Genomic DNA, 12790 nt, shown 5'->3' on the forward strand with positions numbered 1-12790 from the left:
ACCAAACCAGGTCTGAATGCTTATCAGAAAGGGTCAAATGACCCATGCATTTCAAGATTCAAATTTAGAATCAATAAGTTTGAATTTATTCAGAAAAGGAACACTTAACACTCAATACTACATCTTGCCTATAGCTACGATTCTGGTCATGAAATTATGAACTTAAACATTATACATACGTGCTAACATGCGCCCAAAGGTGCATAAACAATATTTTTCCATAAGCGTCTGTTACCTACATGAAAACCATCTCCTGAATCTTATGCAGTAAGGACTAAGACACTATTACTGAAAGCTGTAAGGGTTAGGAGAAAAGCAAACAGTACCAAAAATGGCTGATCTTAGAAGCACAAGAGGCAAAAAAGTTATCTTCAAGACTTTCAAGAACCTTAGAAAATTAAATTGAACAATCCCTGTTTATATTTGGTTGATGAAAAGAGCTATATTGACTGCTAATCTATGTACAAAAATAGTTTCATTCTTCAAAATATATAAACATAATGCTCGATACGGTAAAACAAGTAGCTGCCCTATGTGGTATAAACTAAAAAGGAACTCTTACCATTTACATTTGGGGAGTTCTGTTCAAAAGGAGCAGAAATATATTTTAGAACTAAGCCATAAGACACTATCCAGGAGACCATGCTAAAATTATCCAGAAATACTTCATTGCATCCTAAAATTTGCTTACCATTTTTTCTTCCTTGGCAGGTGGACTTCGGAGAAAAAAGCAGAGAGGAGCAAAAAGAATATCAATTATTCCAATAATTGTCATGAGCCATGGAAATCCAATTGACTTTGCGATAGCCCCACCAGCGGAAGGACCTTCCAGGAAACAGAGAATTAGATAAAGCTCTCTCTAAATGTCTTGTAGGCAGAAAGATGCAAAGGTTTAAATAATTTTCAGTAGGCATTATCAATCATGCACTGAGAAAAAAGGTTGTTTTGAAAGCCAATGTCCTTACCTATAGCATATCCCATACAAAATGCTACATCGGCAATGGCATACACGCTCCCATAGACGGACACGTGCCGCAGGTCAACCAGGTAGCCCATGATGGGCATCATTGACGAATCCACCATGCCTGTGGACAGTCAGGGAACACAGTCTATAGAAAACTGATGGAAACCAATAATGAGCTGAATGTCAGGGACTGTGTCCTAAACTCACGACCCTGCCAAGATCTCTCACTGCTACCTGCAAGTCTTGAGGCAAACTCCCTGCAACATACCTTTGGCTGAAGACAGACTGAAGGCGCTTGAGGCTGAGACTGGAACCCAGACCACCATCTGCTGTTCTCCACCTTGCCTCACCCTTGCCCTCCGCTGTCTGGTGGACAGCGCCCAGTCCTCTGGTGACTCACCTGCCATTCTTCAGATCCAGAGGGATGCTGGTTACTGGCTGTGTGGACCCCAAGCCTGCTTCCTGTGGGTGTTTTCCTGATTCACTATTTTCTGGTCCACTCGTCCTTTGCCCTCAAAGAGTGGGCAAACCTACATGCCTCACTCAGCTCCCTCCCCATCCACACTGTGGCCTCACACTTAGATTATGAGAGTTAAAGTTGGAAAGTATTAGGGAGAATCACAAGGAACCAGAACAGGAAGGAGTCTGAGGGATCATCCTGCCCTACCCAGGAAATTAAAATCGAAAGAGCTTTGCTCATTTAGTTGCCTAAAAAAACCAAAACCGCCACCGCCACCTCCGAGACCTGTATTAGAATCTCTGGTCTCTTGAATAGTCGGGGACAGGAAGCATAAAGGAAACACACATATATTCAGAGTTCTGGCCCCAAATCCCTGGCTGGGTGAGCACTGTCATGCCTTCTCTCTCTGAACATCAGTCTCCCCATCGATAAAATGGAGATGATAATGACTGGCTGAATGAGGTGAGGGCTGTGAACATGCCCAGCAGGGCGTTCAAATGACAGACCCCTTACCCGAACACCCACCAGGGGCAGGAGGGTAAGGGACATTTCTTTCATTCAACTAGTATTTACTGATCACCTAACATGTGCAAGTTGCTGGGACACAGGGGAGAACAAAAGGAACAAGGAGTTGGAAAATAAATTACGACTGTGATTGAGGCTATAAAGGCACTGGGAGAGGTTATGTATACGCATACACACAAGCTACGAGAACCTAACCTGGTCTAAGGGGTCCACAAAGGCTCCACCCTTTCTACTGTACCAAAGAGTCAACTCCTGCCTTTACCCTGTGACAGCTTTACCTTTACTTTTATCATGATCAATGTGTATATTATAAATGAGAAACAAAAAGCATATGCTATTTATCCAAAATATTAACAAGGTTTTTCCCTAATGTATTACTTACTGTTCCTCACATTACTGCAAAGACTCAACCCCTTTGCCTGTGAAAACTCCTGCAGTACAGCTGGTCATCAATACATCAGTCTACCTCTTCTGTACCAAACCTTATACAAAAAATACACGTGAAGTCTCTTTGTCCCCCAGCCTCATATGAGAAGGTCTGTGCACAGATATGAGCCCAAACAAATGGATTCTGAGGAAGCAGCTCTCCTGTTTGCCCAAGCTCAGCAGTGGAGTGTCGCTTTGCTTCTGTAAATAGCAGGCTTTTATATGCCCGGTTTTCAGGAAATAAATGACTAGTACACGGAAGCCAGTACCTTTCTATGGACGATCTACAAGCCGTACATGAGCTAAGCTGCCCACAGCCTCCTGTCAAACTTCTAGATATTTTAGATTGAGTAGCTATAGTCTGCCCAAGTAAGAGGAACTCTGTCTTAGTAATGGGAAAACAAAGTTTTAAATTTAGGTAAAAGACTCGTGTGACTTACCAATTGCAAAACCAACTCCAAAGTTGGGAGCTATGAGTCCATAAATGTTTTTTGCAAGAGGAATCTGTAAGAGAAAATAAATGTTGCGCTAAAATAACATGCTGGGGCTTCCCTGGTGGCACAGTGGTTAAGAATCCGCCTGCCAATGCAGGAGACAGGGGTTCGAGTCCTAGTCCGGGAACATCCCACATGCTGCGGAACAACTAAGCCCGTGCGCCACAGGTACTGAGCCTGCGCTCTAGAGCCCGTAAGCCACAACTACTGAGCCCGCATGCCACAACTACTGAAGCCCACGCGCCTAGAGTCCGTGCTCCATCACAAGAGAAGCCACTGCAATGAGATGCCTGAGCACTGCAACAAAGAGTAGCCGCCACTCTCCACAACTAGAGAAAGCGCGTGCGCAGCAACGAAGACCCAACACAGCCAAAAATAAATAAAATAAAATAAATAAATTTATTTTAAAAAAATAAATAAAATAACATGCTATCCAACTCTAAATCATCTTGGAAAGTCTCAAAGATATGATTTCTTTGGCCTGTTATGCGTGTTCCCTCCTGGAGCAAGTAGGAGGAGAAGCAGGATGAGGTTTGGGCAGAAGTAGACCCTCCAAATCTTTAACAGTTGGAGTTGAAATGTGACCACCACGAAAAGCTAGTTCACTGCCATATGTGGAAGTTCAGCCTCGTCCATACACCATTTTTGAAAAGGACCATAAGGTCTCATTTGGGATAGATACTGGCCTTTAGTAGAAGATGTTTTTATTCTAGAAAAACATCTTGCTATTGTTTCTGGCTAGCTGCCCTAAAGTGTTTAAGACACAGCGATGTTTAAGATGTTGGGGGGCGGGCTACAAAGTGAAATAAAAACTATGTAATAAAACATTCTAAATAATTTCCAACCAACATGAAGTAAAAATAAACCCTTTGGAGAGTCTTGTCCAAAGTTTTTAAGATGATAAAAAATGATGAGAGGGCTTCCCTGGTGGCGCAGTGGTTGAAAGTCCGCCTGCCGATGCAGGGGACACAGGTTCGTGCCCCGGTCCGGGAAGATCCCACATGCCGCGGAGCGGCTGGGCCCGTGAGCCATGGCCGCTGAGCCTGCGCATCTGGAGCCTGTGCTCCGCAACAGAAGAGGCCACAACAGTGAGAGGCCCGCGTACCGCAAACAACAACAACAAAAAATGATGAGAAGAAAATGGAAGATGTAATAAAACTCAGTCAACAAACTTCAAACTGCTATAAAATATTTCTTGGTGATTCTTGCCCAAAGCAAAAGTTTCATTCACAGATTATTTCCACTTGCCAAATGTCATCTTTCACTCACACATAAAATGCTGAATCCAACAATTATCATTCCTAGAAGAGCACAAAGCCACCTGTCAAAAAACAAAAAAGCACCATCAATACGTGATTTCCGCCCCATCCAAGTTTTCAATGGAAATCAGAACAATAAGTTGTAATCGTGAAGGCAGAAACACTTCGAATTTTTTTTTAAAGAACTACATTATTATAACAGAGGGAGTGTTGTCTCATTTCATCTTACCTCCCCATCTTGTGCGCAAGGATCCCAAAAATATTGGTTCCAATGAGATAAGAAATACTAGCTGGTAAGAAAGCAACGCCTGCAAATGTATGAAAAGGACACCTTATCGGTACTGATATCAGTCACATGTGAGAAAAACTAATCATTGTGAGACACCACGCTGGTGATCAGAGATTAGAGCTGATGAAATGAAGCCCTGGGGCCTGCACCCAAGCAGCTAATATCCTGCGGCTGCCAGAGCCTGTCTGGGCCCCACGCGGCTTATCCGGCCGCCCAAAGCTGCCGAGACGCTCCAGAAATGAGATTCCTCCCTCTATCATCAGCTTCATCTCGCCTCCACCTCTGCCTGCTGGCGCACTTTACCCGGAGATGACACCGACAGCTCCCGGCATGGGCAGTGAGCAGTGGTGGCATCTGCTTCTGCTCCCCACACCCCCTTCATGATTTGTACGACAGGAGAAAGACACGGGCATTGACAAAATCGAGGAACATTAAGATGAGGGCAAAAAAACATTAAAATTGTCCCACACCCCTTCACTCGTATAATCGCCACAGTTTTCCCTTGTAAGTTTTACATACATAAATAAATGTGTGTACACAGGATTTAGGTTTTTTTGTTTTTCAAAAAAATCTGGGATTATACCTATGGTCCTACATCCTGCTTTTCTCAATAACCTTCATGAACATCTTTCCATGCCAGAAAAATAAATAAGTAAATGTCTACGTGGTCATCTTTTGTGGCCAGAATGGCTTGCTGGTGACTCCTGATTCCCAGAGTGAAGCATGAAAACCATCTCTGAAGCCAAAAGTTCAAAGCAGGGATGCAGACCGGCTCAGGGCAAGCCCCAGACAAGCTACATCTTTCTGAAGCGAGTGGGGTGCTGAGCTCACGCATGTGACTTGGAAGCCAGCGTATGTTATTTTCCACGGACAGCAGATACAGTTGACCCTTGAACAACATGAGTTTGAACTGCACAGGTTCATTTGTACGCAGATTTTTTTTCAATAGTAAATACTACAGTATTACACGCTCCATGGTTGGTTGAATCCACAGATGGGGAACAGCAGCTACAGAGGAACCACAGACACGGAGGGCCGACTATAAATTACAGCGGATTTTCATCCGTGCAGAGGGTCTGCGCCTCTAACCCCCGAGTTGTTCAAGGGTCAGCTGTACCCTCAGACAGCAAACACCCACTTCCCGATTCTCAAGCCCAAAGCATGGGATTAGGAGGCATGAAACAAGGTGTTCATTTCAGCTGGAAACTTACCACCCAAGGCTTAATTAAGTGGGTCACTTGAACCCCTCAGAGCCCAAGAGACGGTGACAGCTCCTACTGCACACACCTCACGGGCAGGCTTTGAAGGTCACGTGGCAACGTGCGCAAGCCTGACCCTGTGCCCTGTCACTCCACACAGCCCCCACTCACCATTCACCCCAGCCTGCTGACCTTCCCCAAACTGCGGTAAGCTCCCGCGGGCAGGGACCCCTTCATCTGTCTCCCGGCAGCCCAACTCCACGGTGGCACACAGGAGGCGCCCAGAACACGCTGACCATTTAGAGGAAAGACCCTGCGTGAGGACGTTCACTTCACAGAGCTGGAAGTATTCAAGGCCGTCCCCTGAAGGCACCCCCGCTGGTCCAGCATGGGCTTACTCCACGGGGCAACAGGCAGGGTGTGGTCGGGGGCCCAGAGTCCTCCTTTCTTGACTTTCAAGCTGCGGACGGGGCCAGGCACGCTTTGGACCTCAGGTTCCAAGTTCCCTTTTCCTGTTCTGACACAGCCTCAGCATCGTCTGCCTCGCCAGGACCTCCACCACCTCACACAATCCACAGAACCTGCCTCTCGGAACTCAAAGAAACCTCAGTGTGCCTCGGGGAGGAACGGGGCCCCAGGAGGGGGCCGTCTAGCTCTGCTGGGAAACCTGGGGCCGGGAGCCCACTACTCTTCCAGACGGCGCTTCAGGGGCGCCCCCTACTACAGGGCAGCATCCTGACACCAGCCCTAAGCCTCCCACCACCTCCACCTGCCGGCCCTGGTTCACATCCCAGAGCCAGGAGAAGCTGGCTCAACCCCCTCCCCTAGCCCCCCGCCGGCGCGTGGGAAGAGTGAGAGGCATCCCTCTTGCCACTCAGCTTTCTCGAGGAAACACGGCCTCAGGCCCTGGGTTGTTCCCCAGCAGCAGGGCGCCTACTGCGGCCCCCTCTGTACAAGTTTACGTTATTCTCGACCTTGAAACCTGGTTCCCAGAACTGCCCCAGCCCACGATGGGCACACAGCACAGGACCACTAGCATCTGAGGAAAACAAGAAGGGCTGAAGGAATCCTACAAGCCTCTTCCGAGGTCTGGCCCCTCGGCCACGCCCCTCTGGGGCAGCCGCACAGCGAGAGTCTGTGGAGCCCCAGCGGCGCATGCGCTCACCGGGCTTGCCGCGCAGACACCTGCGCTTCCTCCAGGGCCCCGACCTCGCCTTCCTGGGGTGCTTTCCAGCCTTCGGCAGGGCTTCACACTCTCACCAGAGGATCCCCCCAGGTTCCTTTCAGGCCTTCATTTGTGCCTGTGGAGATTTTTTTGAATCTGCGACTAACTGGACATCTTTATCCTTCCCAAATTTGTATCACCGGCAAACACAACAAGACTTCCCTCTAGGCCTTTCCCCAGCCGCATGAGAAGTGTTGACTGGGGCTGGGCCACGCGCGACCCCTTCTCTTCCCCTGGGGTGCCGATGCCTGCTCACTCGCCTCTGCTCATACAAGAACGTTTAACCAAGAGGGACCACCCACCTGCCCCTGGTGCCTTTATGGAAAGTCTGGCTTTGACCACAGGCTTGACCTGCACACGAGGGAGAGGCCTGGACCATCACAAAGTCCACAGAGAGCTGATCCTGGACACGCAGCCCCAAAGTGACCGTGAGAATGAAGCCTCGGGCTTCTTCCGAGCTCCGGGTGACCCATCCCTGTCGTCCCCAAGGACTCAGCTAGGAACCAGAATGGGGCAGTGGTCCCATCTGGACTCTCCAGAGGGAGGCTCGGGAGGCTGAAGTCGTCACATTCCAGAACCACAGGAGGTTGGCCATCATCTTGTCTTTGCCACCCAGCTAGGCTGGCGCGGGGCATGCCTGGGGTCACAGCTGGCTGGGAGCAGTGTGGTCCCCCACCAGCAGGCCAGTGTCCTTCCCTCCATCCCACACTGCACCACCACACCTCGTTAAAGAACCAGAAGAAAAAGTCTGTTTCCACCCTTGTCTGGGGCCTGCCCCTCAGAGCCTATGCTTCCCTTTTGGGGTCACAGCCCTCACCATGAACATGAACTTTTTGATGCCCTATGCCTCAGGGTGTCAGGGAGAGGTCATCTGACCCAGGACTTGAGGTAAAGAGATGCCATGATGATTCTCTCTCCACCAACCCAAACCCAGGGCCACGCCCAAGTGGCAGCACAAGGAGTTTGAGGGACGGGCTTGCAAGGGAGCCTCTGGAGCAGGGATGGCTGCGTCTTTACCTCCCCCAGAAGGATGGCCCAAAACACCGCGTTCAACAAGAACAATCATGCGTCCCCTACGCAGCTCATAAGACTGTTTTGCTTTACTTCAAATCTTACAGTCTTTCTCCAGAAACAATCAGAGAAGCAAAAGGTAGAACGGCTTCCGTTTCCACACGGGGCTGGAGAGAGCTCACACAGGGAGGGGCTGAGCTGCCCGGGCCTCCGGGGAAGTCCTGTGCCACCTGCTAGAGCTGGGTCCTCGCCTCGGGGACAGGCCCACCCAGGGGCCTCCTCACCCAGGCTCGGAGGGGCCTGAGGCGCTCAGGAGAGGGGGCCGCGAGGTGGCAAGGCCCACCTAAGAGGAGAGCTTCCCCTCACTGGAGATGACACTGCAAACGGGAACAGAAATCTGATTCTCTTGAGGAAACCCAAGTCTAGCTCTGAGACGAGGAAGGAGCCATCTCACTGGTGGAAAGGTACAGGGTCGGGGGAACATCTGGCCGGGGTGATAAGCCCCACAAGAGGACCTCCTGATGAAATCTACGCAGCCTGCGGCCTGCTGTCTAACCGGATGGCCTGGGTCCCTGACTGACGTGAAAGACTTTCTACAGAAAGCCTCGGGCTGTGTCTGGAGAAGAATAGGGCAAAGCAGCTGGAGAGCGCTGCACGTGGCCAGGACGTGTTCAATTAGGGTGATAAGTCAGTTAAGTGGAGAAAACAGAAACACCAGGAAAGCGTCTCTGCCCAGGAGCACGTGCAAAGCCAACATGGGAGCTCCACTCACAGCCACGCGCCACCGACACAGGGAGCCTCCTGAGGAGACCTGAAGGCGCCGATCAGCACAGGCACAGAGGGAAAGAGCCCTAGAAAAACAGCTCCCGTGGTGTCATCCGCCGGTACCAGCGCTGAGACACGAAGAATGTCTCCTCATCTTTTGCAAAGCTGCTATTCGCTAACTCGAGGACAGAAAAAGTCCACCCCTCCTGCAAAGTGGCGAGCTCTCCTTAGAACCTTTGAGAGCCTTTGGGTTTCCTCTGCTCTCTCCATGGCCAGGAAGTTCAGAGCGAAATTCCTGCTAAGAACTAGCCTTAGTTTACCTCCCAGAATCTTTCCTGCTTCACTGAATGATTCGTTGTTGGGGGCCTGGTTTGGTTTTGCGGCATAATCCACAAACCATGCAAGTCACCGTTTTAAAGTGCACAGTTCCCTGGGTTTTAGTATATTCACAGGACTGTGCAACCATCACCATGATTTAACTCCAGAACGCTTCCATCACCCCCAAAAAGAAACCTCACACCCTTTAGCAGTCCTTCCACATCTGGCCCGACCTCCAACCATTTGGGGCTTTTTAATGAAGGATTTTTGGGTTTTTTTAATGAACGAACACAGAAATTCAATGCAGAACCCAAAGGGACTAGTGCTCAGGCCAGGCCAATTGGAGTGAGGCCGGAAGATCAGGGACCAGCCCAAACCAGGAGGCAGCATCTGCCAGGACGCCTCCACAAAGGGAATGCAAGTTCACCTGAGGAAGGTTGGGGGCACTAACAAGTGGTATTCAGAACTGAGAGTCTCCACCTGAAGATGTCAGTGTGTAAGGTGAAAAGAAAGTAAACCCCTAGGAAGGACAGTTGATAAATTCTTAAAGAAATGTGTGTGCGGGGACTAGCCTTCCGTGTACTAAGCAGTATTCTCAAGCTAATTAAATAGGAGGGTATTGACACAGGAATACAAGCAGACAAACGGAACACAAGAGAGAAATCCAGAAACAGACCCAAGAACACACGGTCATTTCCAGCATGACAGACGTGGGAAATACCAGATGGACTCCTAGGGTTCCTGGCTGTAGGGCTGGCCAGCCATAAAGAAAACAGTAACACCAGATCCCTGTCACACACCTTATAGCAAAATGAATTCCATGTAAATCCAAGAGCTTAATGTAAAAAATAAATCACAAATTTACTGGAGGAAAACATAGTGAAAAAATAGTCTTGGCATAGGAAAGGCCTTCCTGAGCCTGAATTGAAATGACAATGACGTAAAGGGGAAGCTTGCTAAATCTGACTCAGAGCATTTTAAATGTTCCGAGTGGTAAAAAATTTTAAAAATTTAAAATAAAATAAAATAAAATCCCACCTATAAAGTCAAAAGACACACAACAAAGGGCAATATTTGCAAAACATCTGATAAAGGATTAATAACATACAAAGAACACTTAAAATCAATTTTTAAAAAAGGACAAAACTCAATAGAAAAAATGGGTAAAGGATATTAATAAGAAGTTCACAGTAAACGGAATAGATATGGATAATAAACATATGAAAAGGTGCTCAATTTCACTCACAAAGAATTTGTAAAACTAAATCAAAATGAGACCCCATACAGATGCCAACAAACACATGAAAGAATGCTCAACATCATTAATCATTAGAGAAATGCAAATCAAAACTACAATGAGGGGCTTCCCTGGTGGCGCAGTGGTTTAGAGTCCGCCTGCCGATGCAGGGCACATGGGTTCGTGACCCGATCCGGGAGGATCCCACGTGCCGCGGAGCGGCTGGGCCCGTGAGCCATGGCCGCTGAGCCTGCGCTCCGCAGCGGGAGAGGCCACAGCACTGAGAGGACCACGTACCGCAAAAAAAAAAAAAACTACAATGAGATATCATCTCACAATGGCCATCATCAAACAATCTAGAAACAATAAATGCTGGAGAGGGTGTGGAGAAAAGGGAACCCTCTTACACTGTTGGTGGGAATGTAAATTGATACAGCCACTGTGGAGAACAGTATGGAGGTTCCTTAAAAAGCTACAAATAGAACTACCATATGACCCAGCAATCCCACTACTGGGCATATACCCTGAGAAAACCATAATTCAAAAAGAGTCATGTACCAAAATGTTCATTGCAGCTCTATTTACAATAGCCCAGAGATGGAAACAACCTAAGTGTCCATCATCGGATGAATGGATAAAGAAGATGTGGCACATATATACAATGGAATATTACTCAGCCATAAAAAGAGACGAAATTGAGCTATTTGTAATGAGGTGGATAGACCTAGAGTCTGTCATACAGAGTGAAGTAAGTCAGAAAGAGAGAGACAAATACCATATGCTAACACATATATATGGAATTTAAAAAAAAAAAAATGTCATGAAAAACCTAGGGGTGAAACAGGAATAAAGACACAGACTTACTAGAGAATGGACTTGAGGCTATGGGGAGGGGGAAGGGTAAACGATGACAAAGCGATAAAGAGGCATGGACATATATACACTACCAAACGTAAGGTAGATAGCTAGTGGGAAGCAGCCGCATAGCACAGGGAGATCAGCTCGGTGCTTTGTGACCGCCTGGAGGGGTGGGATAGGGAGGGTGGGAGGGAGGGAGACGCAAGCGGGAAGAGATATGGGAATATATGTATATATATAACTGATTCATTTTGTTGTGAAGCTGAAACTAACATACCATTGTAAAGCAATTATACTCCAATAAAGATGTTTAAAAAAAAAAAATTTTAAAAATTTAAAATAAAATAAAATAAAATCCCACCTATAAAGTCAAAAGACACACAACAAAGGGCAATATTTGCAAAACATCTGATAAAGGATTAATAACATACAAAGAACACTTAAAATCAATTTTTAAAAAAGGACAAAACTCAATAGAAAAAATGGGTAAAGGATATTAATAAGAAGTTCACAGTAAACGGAATAGATATGGATAATAAACATATGAAAAGGTGCTCAATTTCACTCACAAAGAATTTGTAAAACTAAATCAAAATGAGACCCCATACAGATGCCAACAAACACATGAAAGAATGCTCAACATCATTAATCATTAGAGAAATGCAAATCAAAACTACAATGAGGGGCTTCCCTGGTGGCGCAGTGGTTTAGAGTCCGCCTGCCGATGCAGGGCACATGGGTTCGTGACCCGATCCGGGAGGATCCCACGTGCCGCGGAGCGGCTGGGCCCGTGAGCCATGGCCGCTGAGCCTGCGCTCCGCAGCGGGAGAGGCCACAGCACTGAGAGGACCACGTACCGCAAAAAAAAAAAAAACTACAATGAGATATCATCTCACAATGGCCATCATCAAACAATCTAGAAACAATAAATGCTGGAGAGGGTGTGGAGAAAAGGGAACCCTCTTACACTGTTGGTGGGAATGTAAATTGATACAGCCACTGTGGAGAACAGTATGGAGGTTCCTTAAAAAGCTACAAATAGAACTACCATATGACCCAGCAATCCCACTACTGGGCATATACCCTGAGAAAACCATAATTCAAAAAGAGTCATGTACCAAAATGTTCATTGCAGCTCTATTTACAATAGCCCAGAGATGGAAACAACCTAAGTGTCCATCATCGGATGAATGGATAAAGAAGATGTGGCACATATATACAATGGAATATTACTCAGCCATAAAAAGAGACGAAATTGAGCTATTTGTAATGAGGTGGATAGACCTAGAGTCTGTCATACAGAGTGAAGTAAGTCAGAAAGAGAGAGACAAATACCATATGCTAACACATATATATGGAATTTAAAAAAAAAAAAATGTCATGAAAAACCTAGGGGTGAAACAGGAATAAAGACACAGACTTACTAGAGAATGGACTTGAGGCTATGGGGAGGGGGAAGGGTAAACGATGACAAAGCGATAAAGAGGCATGGACATATATACACTACCAAACGTAAGGTAGATAGCTAGTGGGAAGCAGCCGCATAGCACAGGGAGATCAGCTCGGTGCTTTGTGACCGCCTGGAGGGGTGGGATAGGGAGGGTGGGAGGGAGGGAGACGCAAGCGGGAAGAGATATGGGAATATATGTATATATATAACTGATTCATTTTGTTGTGAAGCTGAAACTAACATACCATTGTAAAGCAATTATACTCCAATAAAGATGTTTAAAAAAAAAAAAATTTTTTAAATTTAAAAT

General features: G+C 46.9%; 1 protein-coding gene across 1 annotated transcript in view; it reads right to left on the bottom strand.

Moving 5' to 3' along the window:
• Positions 1 to 12790, bottom strand: part of SLC18A2 (solute carrier family 18 member A2) — a gene marked incomplete at its 3' end in the record, with an annotated part of 39212 nt that overhangs the window by 6194 nt on the left and 20228 nt on the right. Inside the window, exons 11-15 of the mRNA XM_082854614.1 lie at positions 4358 to 4436; positions 4139 to 4190; positions 2816 to 2879; positions 966 to 1085; positions 692 to 825 (exon numbers count right to left, since the gene is read on the bottom strand). Coding sequence (XP_082710740.1) covers positions 692 to 825; positions 966 to 1085; positions 2816 to 2879; positions 4139 to 4190; positions 4358 to 4436 — 449 coding nt within the window. The remainder of the gene's footprint in view (positions 1 to 691; positions 826 to 965; positions 1086 to 2815; positions 2880 to 4138; positions 4191 to 4357; positions 4437 to 12790) is intronic.

This window comes from Leucopleurus acutus (genome assembly GCF_964270905.1).
Source record: "Leucopleurus acutus genome assembly, chromosome: 14".
In the NCBI taxonomy this organism is placed as follows: domain Eukaryota; kingdom Metazoa; phylum Chordata; class Mammalia; order Artiodactyla; family Delphinidae; genus Leucopleurus; species Leucopleurus acutus.